Raw genomic sequence first — 21,050 nt, 5'->3', positions numbered from 1 at the left:
TGGGGGGAGGTTTTCTGGTCCCACTTTGGTCCCCTTAGTACCAGTATGACATGGTTTAACCTCCACAGCCTACCTGAGTCCTGCTGCTGACCATGTCCATCCCTTTCTGAGCACAGTGTAGCATCTTCTGATGGAAACTTCCAGCAGGATGATGCACCATGTCACAAAGCTCACATCATCTCCACCATGACGATGAGTTCACTGTCCTCCAACGGCCTCCACAGTCACCAGATCTACATCCAGCAGAGCAGCTTTAGGATGAGGTGGAACTGGAGATTCTCATCATGACGACGTGGTCCTGTTGGCTTCATCTGGTCGTGATCTCCAGCTCTCACTTGAGCGATTCGCGGCCGAGTGTAAAGCGGCTGGGATGAGAATCAGAACCTCCAAATCTGACACCATGGTCCTCAGCCGGAATAGGGTGGATTGTCCTCTCCGGGTCGGGAGTCAGGTTCTGCCTCAAGTGGAGGAGTTTAAATATCTCGGGGTCTTATTCACAAGTGAGGGAAGGATGGAGCGCGAGATCGACAGGCGGATCGGTGCGGCGTCTGCAGTAATGCGGACTCTGCGGCGGTCTGTCGTGGTGAAGGAGCAGCTGAGCCAGAAGGCGAAGCTCTCGATTTACCAGTCGATCTACGTTCCTACCCTCACCTATGGTCATGAGCTGTGGGTCGTGACCGAAAGAACGAGCTCGGTCATCCGGGAGGAGATCAGAGTAGAGCCGCTGCTCCTCCGCATCGAGAGGAACCAGTTGAGGTGGCTCGGGCATCTGGTCAGGATGCCTCCTGGACCTCCCTGGTGAGGTGTTCCAGGCACGTCCCTCTAGGAGGAGACCCCGGGGAAGACCCAGGACACGCTGGAGGGATTATATCTCTCGGCTGGCCTGGGAAATGTGGCTGGGGAGAGGCAAGTCTGGGCTTCCCTGCTTAGGCTGATGACCCCGAATAAGCGGCTGAAGATGAAGATGTGGTGGAACGGGAGATTCTCATCAGGATGAGGAACTGTTTGATCCTTTGTGCCAATATGGAACAAAATCCCTGAATAATGTTTTAAACAATTAGAATAACAGCAGAGTTCTGAGCTGTTCTTAAACATCGGCCGTACCTTCCTGTACCTATGAACCTCCTTGTTCCTGCTGATGAAGAGTCCACATCATGATGCCTCCACCACCATGCTGTCCTTCATATCTTTCACATCTTTGTGAGATTCCTCCACCTTGTAAACTTTTTTTATTCTGCTTTTAAAGCAAAGACAACATTTCTGTCAAAAACATGTCAGTCCGGCTGCTTTCTGTGTTTATAGGATATTTCTCGCAGCTGGTTTTCCTGTTTTATCACAGTAGTTGTTTACATCCATAAAGCTCCTCCTGGCAGCCAGACCATCATTCTGCCGTCACCATGCTGGACAGCACAACTTAAACAAGAAGAGAACCTTATTTAATGTGGGATTAATGGAGCCGAGGGAGAATCTGAGTTTTTAGCACCTTTTTACACCTTCATGTTCATGTTGCTTCTTATTGTGCTTCAATGTTTTCTTTTCCCACAAAACGCTGATTTTTCAACCACTTTTAACCTGAAAACTTAAAAATATCTGATTTTTATTGACATAACTTCAGCAGTGTGTGTATTTCCTTTGTTTTTAGATTCTCTTCCAGACGATCTGCTCTAAATATCTAAAGGAAACTTCACTTCTGTCGTTTCACCTTAAAGTGAAACCACTTTTATATCTTTTTATTTCTGTAAGAAAATCTCCCACCCGGTTAGCTCCTTGCAGAAAGACATTTTAATTATTCTAATCTTTTACATGAACTTCCTGTACGGATCAACATCTTGTTTCTAATCTGGTGTTATTAAGAACTGCAGTTTTTACTTAAAAGTGTTTTTATTTAATTGAGGAAATAATTTCCGATTGAAATGATGAGCATTTTAATTTGATGGTGGAATATTTGAGAAAAATTAACATTAAATGTTTATTTTTACACATTTCTGCAGGATCCAACATGTTTGTGACTGGTTCAGGTTCTGAAACCAGTCTAAGCACATCTTCCAGCTCCAGTTCCCAAACTGGGAACCCTTTATGAGCACATTATGATTCATGACATTTTTAGTTTTATCAAAGTGAGACTAAGGTGAGACTAAATGAATTAATTAATAACATTTGTGGCACATTTCCTGACATAAAACTAATAAAAATAACAAAAATCTCCCAGATTTTAAAGACAAAATGTTTGTTTTCCTTATTTCTGTTAAAAAAAAATCAGCCATGAAAACAAACTTTACAGCTGAATCCAGTAAAATCCTGATAAAATGAGTTGATAAAACAGTAAAAATATTTGTTTAAAAATAAAAAAAACTAACATAAAATCAGCTTTAAAGACTTTAATTGCAAATGATGGGAAAGAAGGAGCTGCATCAACAAACAGGAATCTGTATTCTTTAGGAGGTGTCCATGGTCTGGACCGACTCCGCCACCAGCTCCAGGTCCAGCGGGGTCACGGCCTTCGTCAGCACCGCCGTGGTTCCTCGTTTGTATTTGTAGTCTCCAGTCCTGCAGGAGGGGGGGCAGAACAAGGGTTAGCTGAATCCAGGGCGGGGCCGGCTCATGTGGTTTCACACGACGGATCACGCCTCTAAACCTAACGCACACACATGCACGTTAGTCGTGAGCAGACTAGTTAAACTTGGTTAGTGGTAAAACCGGGTTAAATCTGCACCACACACACACACATCTGTACTCACAGCTGCACCGTTTCGAGCTCATTTAGTCTTCAAGCAAAACAAGCAACAGAACATGAAGTCAGTCACCGTGTGAGTCTGTTTCGCCACATCATCATCAGGTCACATGACAGGAAGTACAGCAGCGTTCCAGCTGATCCGTCAGAACCAGTCGGTGTCCGACGGATCTGATTTCACTGTTCAAGGTTTTAGTTTAAAGTCTACAATAAGAGAAGCAACAACATCCCAAACCGGAAAGGTCGTCCATGAAAGAGACCCTCAGGTCATATAATCTTCCCAGTAGACGATAAACGGCGTGTTTATGTGACGGAACGTATAAAAACAAGGCTGGAAAATATCTGGAGGAGCTTCGGAAAACTGACTGGCAACGGTAAGATGACAGGCGTGGAAGGAGCATTTCAGAGAGGCAGAGTCTCTCAGACTGGAACATGGACAGAACTTCACCAGACTGAGACAAACTGGATCTAAACGTGTCACAAAAAACTCCTCAGAAGATCCACCACCTGCTGTACATCACGGATTCAGAGAAAAAGGAGGAATCTCTGTGCGCAGGGACAAAACGTGAGTATCAAACAGACATGACATAATCCGCAGGTTAAATGTGAATCCTAATTTTGATGACTTGTTTTAATCCTGGGGGGTAAACAACGCCTCAGAACTCAGGAGGTGTTATTAAATCTGTCCACCGACACCTGGCAGATAAAAGCCTCTCATGTGATCCGGGTGTGGTTCTCACCTGACCCCCTTCTTGTTGGCCTCATCGTGGGGTCTGAGGTAGTCCACGTTGCCCTTGGTGATGACACACAGGTCGATGTTGCTGCCGGAGCCCAGGTCATTAAAGATGCCAGCAGCGATGGCGTCTCGAACCAGCTGCTTGGCGTCCTCCTCCTGCCGGGGAACCACCACATGGATCATGGAGGTACTACAGGTTCACACAGAACCACCAAACCCAGCCTCACACTCACCTCCATATTCGGCTTGTAGCGGTCTTCAAACACAGCCATGGCGGCCAGGGATCCAGAGCCTACAGAAAACCGGAAACTGGATCAGCCTCATGTAAACACAACCAGCAGCAGAAGTTTGGTTCTGGCTCGATTAGATCTCAGAGCCAGCTGGAAACTGGAAACAGACCAGCTCTTAACTGGTTTGGATCCGACTTGAAAGACAGGAATTCAGTGTGTAACCATGGATCTACATGTGGAGTTCCACAAGGCTCCATGTTGGGCCGCCTGTTGTTCAGCGTGTAGATCACGGAAACAAACCAAACATCTCATCAGAACTATGTTGACGACTTGGCGCTGAATTAAACTTGTTCCATCCTCCAGGAGAAGCAAGTCTGATCACTGCGGGGGGGCGAGGTCTGCAGCGGGGAGGGATCACTGTGAGGGGGGGGCGAGGTCTGCAGCGGTGAGGGATCACTGCAGGGGGGCGAGGTCTGCAGCGGCGAGGGATCACTGTGGGGGGGGCGAGGTCTGCAGTGGGGAGGGATGACTGTGGGGGGGCGAGGTCTGCAGCGGGGAGGGATGACTGTGGGGGGGCGAGGTCTGCAGCGGGGAGGGATCACTGCGGGGGGGCGAGGTCTGCAGCGGGGAGGGATCACTGCGGGGGGGGGGGGGCGAGGTCTGCAGCGGGGAGGGATCACTGCGGGGGGCGAGGTCTGCAGCGGGGAGGGATCACTGCGGGGGGGCGAGGTATGTGTCATGAACCCGGTTGTTACCTCCGCCAAGGAGGTTATGTTTTTCCCGGCGTCTTTTTGCTCAAGATAACTCAAAATGTTTTTGAAAATCCGTCCTTAACCTTTTAAGAGTTGTTGGAAATGTGAAAATGAAGAAGTGATTAAATGTTGATGGTGATCCGGATCATCGTTTGGATCCAGGAATGTTTTGAAAGGATTCTTTAACATTGTGCCTGGCAGAGGTTTCCGCTCTCTGAGTTTCGAGTTTCATATTTAACCAGCAACTTCGTCCGCGGCGGGGCGGGTCGTGCATGCGGCGAGGTCCGAGTGTTTTAACGCCACATGTAAAAATTAGGGCTGCACAATAAATCGGATTTTGATCGTGATCACGATTTTGGTGGCCACAATTAAACAAACGTTATCGTCAACTTCATCAGATATATATATATATATATATATATATATATATATATATATATATATATATATATATATATATATATATATATATATATATATATATATATAAAGAGTTGCCAAGTAGGTGGTTTTCAAGTAGCGCATTAAAAATACAAGTTTTTCCAGACACAATGAATGATCGTGATTAATATTTGTGATTACAATATTGCTCAAAATAATTGTGATTATTATTTTGGTCATAATCGTGCAACCCTAGTTAAAATGTTGGTACTTTCTCACCACCTCCATCAGCTGTTTTATCAAAACAATCCGTTTTACCTGCAACAGTAAAAATGTGGAAGCAGCAACTCCGCTTCCTGCTTTCTCCGTGTTAACCACGCCCACCTCAGATGTCCGACCAATCACGCGATACTTCTCTGAGCCCCGCAAGAAAAAAAGTTCTGCCAGCCTGATGTGTCGAGAACTGTCTTCAAACGCGTCCGCGAGAACAAAATGACGTCATTTTCTTCTCGGAGCCTCGAGAAGAAGAAGAAAGTTCTGGCTTCTCGTGGAGGACGAAAGAAGATTTACTGTCTCAACAAAGACTCTGGTTCCAGGCGAAGCTTCAGTCAGTTAAATCACTTTGAGGATGATCCAGAACCTTCTTCAGATAAATCTGAAATGACTGGAACCAAAGACGAGTGTTCAGCATCATGTTAAACCAGGAGATTAGTCCATTCTGGATTAGGAGCTACATTTTAAGAAGCAGGAACCACATCGGCCTTTCACCACCTGATAAATGACTCAGCAAAATCTAAAGTGATCTGAGTCAGGTGTGTTGCAGCAGAGAAACATCTAAAACCAGCAAGACACTGGTCTGAACTTGTTGGCTCCTGGTGTAAGACCTGCAGGTGGAGCTGTGACCGAGACACTGACCCATGGTGACGTAGGGCAGCTTGTCCGTGGAGCCGTGAGGGTAGATGCTGTAGAGGTGAGGCCCGTTACAGTCCACGCCACCCAGAACCAAAGCAGCACCGATGTAGCCCTGATACCTGGGGAGGACACACACCTGGGTTTGTTGTTGCTGTGACAACAGCGTGTTAATGTCCACTAACAGTGTGTGTTACAGGGAGCGCAGCGCACCTGAAAAGCATCTGTTTGAGCATGCGGTTGGCAGTGACCACGCGTGGCGTCCTTCCCGTGGAGAGGCCGTGCAGCTCCAGGTTGGAGGAGATGATCTGAGTGGTCATCTCTGTGTCTGCAGCTGTTCCTGCTCCGCAGCAGCTGGAAGACAACACACACGTTAACACCGAACGTTGATCTGATGAAGGATAATCTGACTGCAAACCGGCTCTACTTACTAAATGTTGGGAGAGATGTAGTGGATCTTGGAGCAGTTCTTGTCGGCCACCACCATGCCCTCAGTGGCTCTGGTGTCGGCTCCGAGGACGACGCCATCCTAAAGAATCCCAAAATACCATCTGGATTCAGTAAACGACACATTAGTGGACTTCAGCAAAGATTAGAGACTTCAATATCGCTGGACACATAAATAACAGCCAAGTCGTACACTGGTATACAACTTCCAGAGAGTTAAGACACTGATATGACCCGTCTGCAGAGTCTGTGTGAGGAGGAGAGTTATGCTGCACCATGCAGAGAGGTGGAACTTGCCATTGGGGGGTTCCTACATATGTGTGTGGAAGCAACAGACTTCCAGGACTGTTGAGATCACAACTTTTAAAGTACTCTGCATGTCTTTGCAATTTTTTATAACACCAGCTGTGCTCATATGTCTTCATCCCCTTTCATTAAAGAAAAGGCTGAATTTACAACAGTCACTCAAATAACTGGAGACTTAAAAAGGGAACAATAAATTAAAATTTGCAAAAATATTTAGTAATATAAGACACTGTTTTTTCATTTAATTGAGTTGAAGAAAGAAAAAAACAAACAAACAAATGTGTCCTGTACAAATTAGAGACTTTTCTGTTGAACAGTGGGACAAAATACCTGTCAACAGGTTCAACTAAATATTACTTTATGACTGATGTAATATGTAATAAATTATCTTATTTGTTTTCTTTAAAAAAAAAAAAATTCTATTGAACCAGAATGAGAAAATAATGTAATAATTTTCATAAAATTCAATTTATTATTACTTTAGTCAATTTTAGCTTATTTTACAGGCAGCTGTTTTTTTCCTTCTTTAATGAAAGTTTATGAATAAATATGATCATAACTGTAGATCCACACTGCAGGTGCTGACACTCAAACCTGATCTTTTACAGAGATGTTTTTGTTTTTAAATGTTGTCTGTGGTCAGATTATTAAGCCCTGAAGTGACCCGCATGCACAGAGGAAGACGTGAGTGTGCTGCGTTTATGAAAGATGACACGTTTCAAAGCTATTTTGCAATCAAAACTGGAAAAACAAAAGCGTTGTTATGTCTGATCTAACAGTCTTACTGGCACACAGACCAGTCAGTCTCACTGTCATGGTGTAAAGTGGAGTTAAATGTGACATTTCAGGCTTATTAACTAAAGGTAAAAACTTTAATGAGATTATTTCAGTTGAGTTTTCCATCTTTCCATGCAGGTTTAGTCTGTCACCTTGAAGACCACCCCGCAGATGGTAGTTCCTGTTTTCCGTGCAGCAGGAAAGCTGCATCCCAGTTTGCTGGCTTCACTCTCCAGAACTGCATTTCTGAAATGAAATAAAAGGTTCATCAATAATCAGTTGATTGGAGCAAATTAAACACTAAAACCAGTATTGTCAATCACACTGGCTGAGGTTTGGGACCAGTTTTCTCCACTAAGAGAGGCGTCATTACCATTAAGAAAACTTTCAGTGTGAAAATATATTTAATTCTGCTTTCTAAATGAATTTCAGTTTGAAAATACATTTAATTCTGCTTTCTAAATTAATTTCAGTTTGAAAATACATTTAATTCTGCTTTCTAAATGAATTTCAGTTTGAAAATACATTTAATTCTGCTTTCTAAATGAATTTCAGTGCGAAAATATATTTAATCCTGCTTTAATTATTTAATTTCTGTGTGGAAAAGATATTTAATTTAGCTTTTTAAATGAATTTCTGTGTGGAAAATATGTTTAATTTTGCTTAATAAATGAATTTCTGTGTGGAAATATATATAATACTGCTTTCTAAATGAATTTCTGTGTGGAAAATATGTTTAATTTTGCTTAATAAATGAATTTCAGTGTGAAAATATATATAATACTGCTTTATAAATAAATTTCTGTGTGAAAAAATATATATATAATACTGTTTTCTAAATTAATTTCAGTGTGAATATATATATATATATATATATATATATATATATATATATAATACTGCTTTCTAAATGAATTTCAACGTGAAAATATATTTAATTGTGCTTTCTAAATAAATGTCTGTGTGAGAATATACTTAATTCTACTTTCTAAATAAATTTCTGTGTGGAAATATACTTAATTCTACTTTCTAAATAAATTTCTGTGTGGAAATATATTTAATTCTGCTTTATGAAGGAATTTCTGAGAGTTTAACTGGGTTCATGTTATCATCAGCTCCTCGGTTTGTTTCAGACACGAGGCCTGAAAATCCAGATAAAACATTGAAAATACTAACTAGCTTTTCTAAAACATAAACAAATAAATAAATAAAAACAATACTACCTAAAAAAGAAAATTAGGTTATTTAATAAAGAGGTATTATAATAAAAGAAACGTGACTCAGCGGTAAAAGCCTGAGTCATTGTATGGAGGCAGCATCTTCAGCTAACGGCGCTAAAACTAAACAGCTACATCTAAAACACACAGATCATAAAACTCGGTTACATCACAACTCTGATCTGGTTTTTATTCAAACATTAAAGATTACCTTTTGCAGTTCTCGAAACTGAAACCTCCGAGAGGAGCACGGCTCATCGTCAAAGTCGCCATCTTGAAAGTTTCTGTTTCCCGGAAGTGGAGGAAGTGGATTGTTAACTATGCTGCGTTCAGGGACACCTTGTTCCCATTGGGAAGAAATTACCTCATGCTGCGTTCAGGGACACTTTGTCCCCATTGGGAAAAAATCATAGACATCACATATACATAGACATCATATATACACGGACGCCGCCGACTTCTCATCGCGCTGCCAACTTGGATGGGTCTCCATGCGCCTCCAATGCATTTATTTGTAAGATGTAGGTCCAACCACAACAATAATTTCACAATTTTTGACCTGATTTTTCTCACGGTTTGGTTTGTTACAAAGGGCAGAGATATTGTTATGATACAGATCACTGTAAAAACATTAAAAACTACGTGCTTTTATGCTAAAATATATTTTTTTAATAATACTATTTAACTAAGACATAAGGTAGCTACACTATAAATAAATGTATGAATAAATTTGATACTAACATGTTTGATTGTTTATTGATGTATTTGAATTTATCTATCTATTTTTATCTGGTTAAATAAATTATTATTCAACCTTGTGAAATGTAATTCCACACAATCTGCTTTCAATATTTCGCTGGTTATTGCAACTATATGCTGAACAAAATACAGGAATAGTTGCTGCCTTCTCTTGGCTACGGTCAAGTCTTTCTTTTATTTACATTTATTAATTTATCAATATAGAGATACAGTTGTACAAAGTCTGAAACTAAAGTATTGTATCAAAACTTTGCAATTCAAAAGTTACTCAGAAAAAAACTCAGAGATTGTAAACCTCCACCAAGGCCTTTAAAAAGTTCCTGGATCCAAATGGTGATCCGGATCACCACCAGAAGCAGTTATTCCTTTTCACGTTTCTAACAAGTCCTGAGAATTTCATGAAAATCCGTCCATAACAAACAGACAAACAAATAAAGCTGGTAAAAACATAACCTCCTTGGCGGAGGTAATTATGCTACCATGTAAAACTCTCTTTGTGAAACATCAATATCATATTTTTCCATAAACACCTCACAGGAGTAAAATTTATTATTTGCATTTAGTAGATTATTCACTGTGTCAACATTATTTATAAACCAGTTATGTAGAAAAGTGTCTTGTTTGTTATTATATATGCGTTGTTCCACAGAAAACAGTCATGTGGAGAAACTAAGTTGAATCTACGTTCAATCTGCAGCAAGACTCGGACGCAGAGACCCATCCAATATGGCGGCGACGATGGTTCTGTCTCCAGCACTCAATGAGGCGTCTACGTATATATGATGTCTATGGAAAAATGACCTCATGGTGCGTTCGAGTTGACTTTGAAGCTTTGAAGTCAGGTTTAGAAACACAAAGCTTAAAAAGGATCTTGACACCAGCTGCTCTTTTTGTGTTTTTTTTTTCTGAAACTTTGGCTCATATGTTTTAGACTTGCTCCTATGTTGAAACATTCCGGTCCCATTTCCTTTATTTCTTGCAAAACAATCTTCTCTCTGACTTTTCTTTTTCATAAGAATATTTGGTTTCTATGATCATGAAGAAAACAGCTATTTCTCTCTGATTTAATCTAATTTTCATTTTGGCTGAATTCTACCTCCATAAATGTAAATTCTCTAATTATAAGTCTAGTTTACCTGTTTTTATTTTGATTTTAGGAAACACTCAATCTCCATCAAAAATTCAAAGAATTCTAAAGCTATGAAAACTACAGCCTTAATCAAGAAACATTTGACCGTGTAAGAACTTGTTTTTTAAATGTAAATCTATAAAATAATTTGTAACACGTCTTTTTGTGCTCCTCATTCTTTTTTCTGCTTTTAATTCAGATTTTATTTTATAAATTTGGTATTCTAAGCTGGGAACCAATAAGTTTCATGGTGCCTTCCAGTTATCTCGGAAATCTGAACGGCAGAGAATCAGCGACATAATTAGCTGGTATGAAGAAAAGCATTTCTAATCACTTTGGATTTGAATCCTCTCCTCATAAATTAGCAGGTAGTTTTGGTTCCAGTTGAATCAGTTCTGGTCTGGTGTCTGGTGGACTGGATCAGACTGGTTACATGAAATATTTCTCCATATTTTCATGCTATACCTACTTTAAACCCAACTAGCATCCTTGCTAGATTCCCGTTTAAATGAAACTGCATCATGTAGCGTTAGCGTAGTCAGTGCTAAACTCATCTTGGAGCATCTTTATAGTTTATTTTCAGCTTCAGTGTAAAAATCTTGATGAACTGAATTGATGTGTTCTAACATCAGCTGCAAGTATGCCTGCTTTGTTGAACTTTTTGCCGTTCACAAGCATTGCAGGTCAAGTCAAACCTTTATTATTGTTGTTACAACAAGATGGCAGTGTTGCACATCATTTCTCCATGTAAACGTACAACTTTACAAGCTGTAGAGGTTATTTCAGAAAGACAATGCCAAGCCACATTCTGCAGGTGTTCCAGCAGCGCAGCTTTGAGTAAAAGAGTCTGGCTGCTAAACTGATCTGTCTGAAGTCCAGACCTTTCACCAGTACAAAACATCTGGAGCATCATGGAAGCAGAAATGCAGCAACAATGTCCAGGACTGGAGAGCAGCTAGAATCCTGCACCAGACCAGAAAACTCCAGCAACAAAGGTCCAGCATCTGTTTATATGTTTATGTGTGATTATTAACTCAAATATAAGGAACAAAATAAATGACATTTTACTTCAGTGAAAAGTGGAAATATGTCCTTCTGGCTCCTTTCACCTTACTTATTACCTGTAAACACAGCGAGTCTGGTCCCACCTGGTTCCGGATGATCCGACATTAATCTGCCGTGTCCTTGAGCAGAGTAGGTGGCAACTGATGCCAGCTGGATGCCAAGGTCGAGCCACATCTCCGGTGAGGTGGACGCCATCCCTAACAAGAGGAGTGCATTATGCTGATTAATCCTCCTGTTGAAGCAGGGTGGGTAAAACAGGTGGCTGAAGGTGTAATCGCGTCCATCTCTGACGATAAGAACGATTCAGTGACTTTAACCTTTATGTTCCAGTACTTAATCTGGGCTTGAAAAACAAGCTTGTCTCTCATTATCCCTCTAAAAGATGTGAAGTGAGGACATTTATTCTGTGTTCCAGCAGACCTGAAAGCAAAGAAAGATTTAGAAATGTGCAGCAGAATTATAAGATCTCTGTTTTGTTCTACAGCTAAACAGAGGCTGTTTGTCTTCACCTGAAGAGTAACTCCATCAAATCTTCATCGACTGGAGCCCAAATAAACTGTTCTCTAAACTAATCTTGATATATCATATTTTTCCATGCAGAACATATCTAAACAGATAAAACCAGAAACAAAAGCCGTCATTTCCAGTCCCGGGCTTCCTTTCTTTTTTTTTTTCTTTTCTTTTTTTGTGTCTTGTCCAGCATTTAGGCAGCAGAATGATGGTCTGGATGCTGTTCTGCTGAGCAAATTTTCTTTGCCAAGGGAAGCTTCATAGACATAATGATCCTCTTCACTTTCTGAATTTTTATTCTATTTCTGTATTTATTTTGGTTATTGTTTGAATTGTAGAGTTTGTACTGCTGGACCGGAGAGGACAGAAGAAAGACAGAAAGAGAAAGAAGCAAAAACACCTCATAGGAAAAGTGAAAGACATAAAGAGGGAGGAAATATGTGTGTTTGTATGTATATATATATATATATATATATACACACATATATATATATATATATATATATATATATATATATATATATATATATATATATATATATATACATACTTACATACATACATACATACGTAAAAACACATACATATACATATATATACATATCTATACACACATACATACATAGATATGTTCAAAAACATATACACACTCGCTAGTATGAACACATATACATACACATACAAGCCAACTTTAGATCATAGTAACTAAACTATGAATCTAAAAAGTTAAATATAAATGAGAAACAAACAGAAATGAGAAAACTAGCTGCTGTTAGTGAATAAAACTGCGTGACGACTCGGTGACTGTGTCACATGCAGAACATGCAGAGTGGAACGTGTTCCGGAAAAGGTGATCATACCAGTGTGACCCCTCCCACACAAAGGCAAGAGGCACGCCAGGAGTACCCCCGAGACCCGGGCCATCGGCAGCCATCCCCAGGCCCAGACCCCAACCGCCCCACCCCGGAGCCAGCCATGCACCGACCCAGTCCCGGGCTTCCAATCTGGTGACAGGACGTTGCTGTAGCAAGGTTCAGAACTAGCAGGAAACATCATGTTTCTTCAGTTTTAGTGTCTGTCCATTGGCTTCCAGTTTACAGAACAACTCTATTAATGTGATAATTCATGACATTGTGTCAAACGAATAATGAAACAATGTAAACGGACATCCCTCTGAACACTCGGTTTCACGTTATGAAGGTCCACATGTTCCAGACAGCTTCCTCACTTCATTTCCTTTACATTTTCCATTCAGGTCTTGAGACTCAGCGTTTTCATTCATTCATTCATTCATTCATTCATTCATTCATTCATTCATTATCCTAACAGCTTAGTCTGATGAAGGGTCACAGGGAAGCTGGAGCCTATCCCAGCAGTCTTTGGGTGAAAGGTAGGGTACACCCTGGACAGCTCGCCAGTCCATTGCAGGGCCAGGCTCAGCGTTTTTTCTGGGAATATTAATTCCTGGCCGGCTTCAGTAGCTGTGGCTGCGTGAATTCCTGGTTCTGCAGTTCTGCATGTGTGAGAATTATTATTCAGCTCATTATTTCAGATGCCAGTGGAGCTAAATGGACTGGTAACAAGAAGAACACTCCTCAGAGCGTTCAGGCTTTTAGACCTTTATCAGATGGATGTTTATATCTCTAAAAACTCACCAACGTTGTCAGAATGGGAGAGGAGACCTGATTGGTCAGGAGGCAGAGCTTTGATACCCACTGATCTCTTCTCCAGAACACAACCTTCAGCATAGGTTACAGGGTGAAGGAGTGAACCAGCATCATAGTACAGAAAACCTCGGGGTTAACCATCCAGGCTCAATCCAGTTTCGCTGTACAGGCCTCTGGTCAAGGTTCTGCCTGTCAAGACGGCTGAGGAAAATCCCCCATTTTGCGTCCTCATGTTGGACTAAAAACCACAAACTTTATCTTGTTCTTAACTTCATCATCATCATCATCATCATCTTACTGGTTTTGACACATTTCAGCTTTCAGATGTTTTCATGCAGTGATATTTTTGTGGCTCATGAGGACTGCGCAGTGGAATAGTAGTTCGCACTGTGGCCTCCAAGCAATAAGGTTGCTGGTTCAGTCCTCAGCTGGAGCGAGGTTTGGACAGTGACCTTTCTGTGTGGAGTTTACATGTTCTCCCCATGTGCGTGGGTTCTCTCCGCGCTCTCCAGCTTCCTCCCACCATCCAAACACATGCATGTGAGGTTAACTGGTTCCTCTAAACTGACCCTATTGAGTGTTTGTCTCTGTGTGGCCCTGTGATGGACTGGCAAGCTGTCCAGCATGTACCTTGCTTCATTTTCTGACATGAGAAAAAAAATGAATTTACTGTTGACTTTATGAATGACATACAAAAAAGTCATTTTCAATGCATTTATTGAATATTTGGTAAAACAATGTAAATCTTAATGATGAAAACATGCTGGTGTCTATCCTCCCAACAAATCATGACACTGAGAGGACCAAAATGTACTCATTATAATCATTAACAACAGCACAATGCCTCTGTTGTGAGTATAATCCAGTGTGTAGATGAGTTTTCATGCCCAGTTGTGTCTAGCGTGCAGCATCTCATTGAGCAGGTTGTTTAAGGGTTGCTGCTGCAGATGTCTGCAGTATAAGAAGTCTTCAGCCATCACGCTGAGGCAGCGAAGCTCCGACAGACTCAGCAGCAGGTGAGTGAAACGACTGGGATGCTGGGATGAGGAGGTCAGTGTGTACTCCAGCAGGGCTCCTTTAACCTGGTCCTGTACACACCCCACAAACCCATGGTTTTCCACTTCCTTCACATCTGAACGGCGAGAAAAGCAGAAAATAACCAACAATGAATAAACGCTTTCATCTCTCAGACTGGACAGTTTAACTAAGGTGCACATTAAAGGAAGTGACCAAGCTCCATGTGATCTTATAGATCCCAAAGGTTTTAAAAGTAAAAAGAAGAGGCAGAACCTTCAGTTATCAGACCCTCCTTGTGGATCTGCTTGGCTTCAGGAACACAAACTCCCAGTTGTCAGACCCCTTTCTCAGCTCCTTTCCAACAAAGAAGAATGGTGGAAAGGAGCTGGTGCTAGAGCCAGTGCTAAGCTGGTTCAGCTTCAGCTGATGTCATCTAAAAGGAGGATGGAGTTAACCTATAGACTGTACATGAAAAATGGACGGAGCCTTTGTTGGTTAAAAGTGAAGCCGATGTGGAAGTGCATAAAAATGCAGTTCCCCCTTCATCCACTAGAGGCTGCAAAACAGAGCAAATCCCCACAGACTCCCATGTTAAAAAGACCAACTTCACAGCAGAAATAAACATGTTTACAGCAGAAATAAACATGTTTACAGCCGGGTTCAAAAATCCATTTTCGGTTAATAGGTCAGGTTTACCTTCATGACAACTGTGGTCGGAGTGAATTTTTTTCTAACTCGCCCATTTAAAAGTAATTTAATCTCGAAGTTTGGCCTATTTAGGGACGTGTCCTTTTGATTGACAGGTACCCAATTTCCTGCTTCAAGTAAGAAGAACGTAGAACAACCGCGGTTTTTAGCCGGTTAACAACGTGACTTAGCTTTAGCCCGCTTACCTCCGTTAGCTGGTTAGCTCCTGTTATCTCCGGGTTAGCTCGGTTAAATTTTAGCTACAGGTAGCTTGAATTCGCTCAATGTCAATCATCCACCATGACCCTCACAGCCCCCCCTCTCAGCTCCACCTCTTTGCCCATATTTGTATTTTCTGGGCGAGACGATACGCATGCCCTTACCACGATGGTGATGGTAGGAACCGCCCACCGAGCTTCAATTCAGCTCTTTAGAAACCTACGGGTGACGTCACGAAGGCTACATCCATCTTTTTATATACAGTCTATGAGTTAACCATGGCAGAGTTCAGGGCGCCAGTTGTTTGGTGCGCTGGCTGGTCACCAAGGAAAGAATTCAGGATCTCAAAATGTGGGTTTCTTTTGGGTCTTTCATTACTGCTGAGTCTCAGCTCCCTGAAATAATTTTTAAGCTTTGTTGACCAGCTGGTTGATGCTCTGTTTGTGGCCAGCTGCAGTCACATCCTGCTCTTTCGGCTCAAATGCAGACTTTTTCCCGTCCCATTTACCGTGGATCTCTGATGACGAAGCCAGGAAACACCAAATCTTCTTTGGCCAGGTAACCCCGCCCCCAGATACTGACGCAAGCAATGTGAAGCAGCTCTGAACCCCACCCCAGCAAGTTGTCATTGGTTGTTTGGTGCCTGGATAGCACAAGTTGAGAAAAGGAGCCAGTCAAAAGCCAAAGAACTGGTGATTTGTCTGGCACTTGCTCTGAACCAGTTCTGGAACCAGACTGGTTGAAATGGGGCTTCTGTGGAGCCAGATCTCAGTCTGGCTTCAGGAATCAGACCTCCTCTCTAGCTTCAGATCATCTTCAAACTTTCCTTCCTGATAAATCTTAGGTTTGGCTTTGTGACTCTAATTCATCCCTTTAATCCTGCTGTGATTGGCTGAGGCTGGGCTGATTGATCCAAATGTCGACAATAGCGTTACAGAGGCCAGTATCAGTATCGTTTAATATCAGCATGATCGGATTGATCCTTTTCTTGCTGGTAGTTTAGTGGGCAAAAAGCCAAACAATGTTGATAAGAGCCAAACAATAATAGATTTAGCATTTTTAAATCTTATTTGCACTGTTGAGTTCTAAAACAATTGTGTGAAAAACGGGAGAAAGGAAGACTGAGTTATGTAAACATTGTTAATAGTGTTATTTTATTTTGTTTACTAACCATGAACACCTTAAATTTAAGTTTGTTTATTTCTGCCATTTAGTCTGTTTATAAAAATGTTTTATTTGCAAAAACCTTTGAGCTTTGTTTAATTATAATCATTACCATTGATAATTAAAGACAAAATATCAAATTACAACAAAATGGTATTTGTATGGGTAATACCACCCCTGGATTTGCTGAGTATCAATGACAAAATTTTTCAGTATCGCCCAGACTTACGGAAGGCTGCTGGGAGAGGCACTGGGCTTATTGTCATGCAGAAATATCTGATGCTGTCGTTCATTTGTGGTTCTCAGCAGGATCCCTGGTTTAAGCTTGTTACATAATCTGGGAGAAATCCCGTTTATTTAATATCTAACAAGAAACTTGTCCACGTCACGACAGGGCTGGTTGTGTAACCGACAGTGTCCATGTTGTTGAGCACCACATGTTGAATACATTTTCCCTGTTTCTCACCACTTCAATCAGATGTTTGTTTAAACTATCTGTTCAGCCTGCATCAGCAAAAACACGGAGACGAGAACTTCAAACTTACTTTTTGGCATCAACCAGGCCCACTTCAAATGTCTGACCAATCACACAATACTTCTCAGAACCCCATGGAAGTTGTGCTCAGCATCTCCATGATATACAGAGAAGGTCTGAAGAAAATAAAACATCCAGCGAGCAGCAGTTGTCTAGAACATCCAACCAGAGATAATCTCCACATCTACATTCTGGTCAGCATGTAAGTAATTAGATGTCACCAACCTGGGTTAAACAGGATCAGGAACTTGATGCAGGCAAACTCTTGACGGTCCACCTTCATGAGGTTCAGCTTCTCAACCAGCTCCTGTCCTCTCTGGGTCAGGCTGGTTAAAGCAGGACCAGCACAGGAGATTATATCTGACAGATCTACCTGAAGCAAAGAAAACCTGCTGATATCAGAACAGTTTTTACTCCTTCTGCTCTGCACTTTTACACTTTAATATAACTATATATACACAATCTAACATTTTGCGTTGATGCCATGAAGGATTTCTACATATATGAAGAGATTAAATGTTCTTATTTATCTGTAAATCTGTAAATATCTGGACTGGAAATACAGTGAAGTCAGTGTGAAGTTGGTGCAGAAGCTGAGATGACCCACCTCCTGTCCAGTGATCAGCAGCAGACTGGCTTCGTCACCATGAAGGACCAGTCTAGAGGTGATGTCAAGGACCAGCAGTTCACTCCAGCAGTGATGCAGCAACTTCATCTGATCACTGACCTGGTGGCAAAAAAAGGCTAAAATCTGTGAATCACTGCTTTTATCCTTCTCAGTTTTTTATTTTTAATTTTTACTTTGCTGGAAATGCAGACCGCTGAGTCATTAACTGGGTTTTACAAGCTACATAGGAAGGGACTAACTTTCTACTTTTATTTTCCAATGCTTAAATTTGAAACATACTAGTGGTTCTCATAATGATGAGGTGGAACCGGAGATTCTCATGGTGATGTGGTGGAACGGGAGATTCTGTTTGACAGAAGCTTTGGTATAAGTCCTGATCTTCCTTCTGGAGTACCCCAGGGTTATATACTGGGGTCACTGTTATTTTCCCTCTATAATTCCACCCTGGTTTGGAACTCAGGAAATGTGGTATCTCTGTCCATAGTTATGCTGATGACATTCAGATTTACCTGGCTTTGAAACATTATCCCTTAGTTTAACTAAAAACACAATCAATCATCAATTTGCCTTTAGTTTGTTAAAATAATTAGAATTACATACGTTGGAAGTAAATGCAAAATGAGATGTAAAGTTCCTTTATTCTACTCAATATGTTAGAGTGAACAGATAATCAGTTAAATTGTGATGTGGGGATCCTGCAGCTGTAGAGGATGCAGCTTAGCCCTCTCCTCACCGTAGACCTGTGAATGATGATCAAACTTTCTATGGAAGCAATGCAGTCCTAACTCCAGGAATGGTGTTAATGAAAAACAAAGTGAGTTTGTTCTATTTTATTGAGATTTATTTTATTGAGTATAATCCATTGACCAAAAAGGGCCCATATGAAGAAAAGTGTGATTTCCTTCTTTTAAAATTCTACCTGAGGGTTAATTGTTTACTTTATTTCCTACAAATTGTCATTATAACCCACATTAGTCTCAGGGGTAGTCACAACATCATCCATTTATAAACAGTACAGGAAGTCATCTGCTCCCTGATTGGTCAGTTTGATTTGTCACCACCCAATCTGCATCTTTAGAATAAATTTAACTTTACATTAATGGACAGATATTTGCAAAATAATTTCTATTGTTTCTACTTAAAACTTTTGTTTGTATGTTTTTTTTAAATCCATGAGTTTGATGTTCAGGCTAAACCAGGATGTTTCAAATCATACCCTGCAGTCTTACCTTGAGTTGCTTGAAGAAGATGGATGTGCGCGCCCACTCCACAATGGAACACAACAGCTGATCAGCTATGGCGTAGAGCGGCGCGAAGGTGTCCGAGTTCCTGCAGCAGCTCGTCTGTTCCTGCTGGAGGCGAGCGGTGATCTTCCTCTGCAGCTGCAGTTCATCTGGATCACACCTCAGAAACTCCATCACAAGCTCAGGCATCCTCAGACCTTGTGTCCATGAGATCGACTCATGTGGATCGATGCAGAATCCTGCAGGAAACTCTGTTGACCACGGAGAGCTGGTGTTGGAAGTCCACTGGTGCTGGACGACAGCAGGCGAGCCAGAGGACAACAATGCAGACATGGATGAAGGCTGGTCAATGACAGCGACTGTTTGGTGACCACCAGAGAAGGTCAGGTCTCTCTGATGGGAGGAGGTCAAGACAGAGCGACTGGTTTCCAGGCTGAATCTACTCGCTTCTGTCAAAGCCTTTTTCTGCTGTTTGAGGGCTCGGTCGAGCTTGTACATGGGCCCAAACTTGTTTCTGCCGCCTCTCATCCGATCCGAACGAACAGCTGATGGGGAAAATGATAAGCATAAAGAGTAAAGAGCTTTATTACTAGTGTAGCAGAGCAGCAATAAGATTGGAGACGCAACTCCACTTGGTGTGCAAAATAAAAAAATAATATTCAGTTCAGAAAATTATGAATATCTATCTATCTATCTATCTATCTATCTATCTATCTATCTATCTATCTATCTATCTATCTATCTATCTATCTATCTATCTATCTATCTAGCTATATAATAATTGTGATGCATCTTCACGTTTTTATTAACATCCTAGTCATGCTGGTACAGTTCTAGTCTGAGATCAATATATTCATGTTGTTGTTTTTGTGTTATTTTATTTGTCGGGATCAGCCTGGTGGATTATAACTCCAGCTGTAATCCTACATATTTAATTGCATCATTAATATGTATTAATACGCATTATTGCTTCATGGAGACATGACGTACATTTTTCCTGATTACTTTAAATCTTTTATTTGTATTTGAGAAGGAGGTTGGATAGTTGGAAAGGAAAAGTGTCTAGAAGGAAGCATGATTTACCTTCCTTCATTTATTTATTCTTCTTTACTTAATTTTTACTTTGCTTTTGCATTAATAAATTATTCTTGAAAAGTTTTTCTCAGAGCTTCCTGGACATAAAAGGCCGTGAGAGAAGAAGCTCCCTGCTTACCTTCCAGCTTCATACCAACATGAAGACACTTCTGAAACCTGCAGAAAGGACATCGTTTCCTCTGAGCTTTATCGATTCTGCACTGCTGGTTTTCCACGCAGGTGTACGTCTTGTTGTTTTGAACCGTCCTTTTGAAAAATCCCTGCAGGAGATGAGAGTGATCAGTCTGCGTCCTCTTCCAGCTGCCTGAACGAAGGCTAAAGCTAAACATTTCCCTCTATAAAGCAGGCTGGGATGTACCTTGCAGCTTTCACAGGTGAACCGACCGTAGTGATACCCAGATCCTTTATCTCCACACACGGGACACAGCTCGTCCAGACCTACATCACATCTGTACTCCATTCTGGAGAATACACCAGAAAAACCAGCATGAAACAATTCTCCTTTCAAATACAACAATAAGCTAAAATACAGCGAGAAAATCAGACAGAAAAAGGAGTTAAATTAGATTAAAACAAAAGAAAAAATAGAAAACTGAAGCAAATGAAATGAAATGAAATGAAAAAATACATTTTAAAAAGGAAAAAAAAACCCCAATAAATTCCATAAAATGAAAGAAAAAGTGAATAAAAAATGAAAGAAAACATTATATCGAACACAGGAAAATAAAATTAAATCAGACATCCGGATGAGTTCAGTTGAATCCAGAAGCTGAATCAGTTTAAATGGTGAAATGAAGGAAAAACTATGGATGTCAGCGTACCGACCTGTTTTCCTGCTTCAGGGG

At 41.1% G+C, this 21,050-nt stretch overlaps 2 protein-coding genes across 3 annotated transcripts; both read right to left on the bottom strand.

Annotated features, from left to right (window-relative positions):
* Window positions 1-2,363: 2,363 nt before the first annotated feature.
* On the bottom strand, window positions 2,364-8,800 carry psmb7 (proteasome 20S subunit beta 7). Of its 2 annotated transcripts, XM_079256058.1 has the most exons (9): window positions 8,698-8,800; window positions 7,422-7,515; window positions 6,171-6,268; window positions 5,953-6,093; window positions 5,746-5,861; window positions 3,701-3,759; window positions 3,472-3,623; window positions 2,739-2,765; window positions 2,364-2,547 (listed from the first exon to the last, which is right to left on the bottom strand). In XM_079256058.1, exons 1-9 carry the CDS (start codon window positions 8,757-8,759, stop codon window positions 2,436-2,438), a joined length of 861 nt encoding a protein of 286 aa, XP_079112184.1. In that variant the 5' UTR covers window positions 8,760-8,800; the 3' UTR covers window positions 2,364-2,435. The 2 variants fall into 2 exon arrangements, with proteins under 2 accessions (XP_079112184.1, XP_079112185.1); XM_079256059.1 differs by lacking the exon at window positions 2,739-2,765.
* Window positions 8,801-14,497: 5,697 nt separating this feature from the next.
* On the bottom strand, window positions 14,498-20,665 carry LOC306768171 (nuclear receptor subfamily 5 group A member 2-like; the record flags this gene model as incomplete). Its single annotated transcript, XM_079256402.1, has 6 exons — window positions 14,498-14,748; window positions 17,464-17,611; window positions 17,846-17,965; window positions 19,096-19,655; window positions 20,324-20,465; window positions 20,564-20,665. 6 exons carry the CDS (start codon window positions 20,663-20,665, stop codon window positions 14,498-14,500), a joined length of 1,323 nt encoding a protein of 440 aa, XP_079112528.1.
* Window positions 20,666-21,050: the final 385 nt, after the last annotated feature.

This window comes from Telmatherina bonti (genome assembly GCF_933228915.1).
Source record: "Telmatherina bonti genome assembly, chromosome: 17".
Lineage (NCBI taxonomy): Eukaryota > Metazoa > Chordata > Actinopteri > Atheriniformes > Telmatherinidae > Telmatherina > Telmatherina bonti.
This window is presented reverse-complemented; position numbering and strand designations above follow the sequence as displayed.

What these genes read in the sequence shown, in the direction of transcription:
- psmb7 (XM_079256058.1), bottom strand. Translation starts at nt 8,759, where the DNA reads ATGGCGACTTTGACGATGAGCCGTGCTCCTCTCGGAGGTTTCAGTTTC. An exon ending in TACATCTCTCCCAACATTTA is followed by an intron (nt 6,094 to 6,170) that starts GTAAGTAGAGCC and finishes GTTGTCTTCCAG; the next exon opens with CTGCTGCGGAGCAGGAACAG. An exon ending in CTCAAACAGATGCTTTTCAG is followed by an intron (nt 5,862 to 5,952) that starts GTGCGCTGCGCT and finishes TGTCCTCCCCAG; the next exon opens with GTATCAGGGCTACATCGGTG.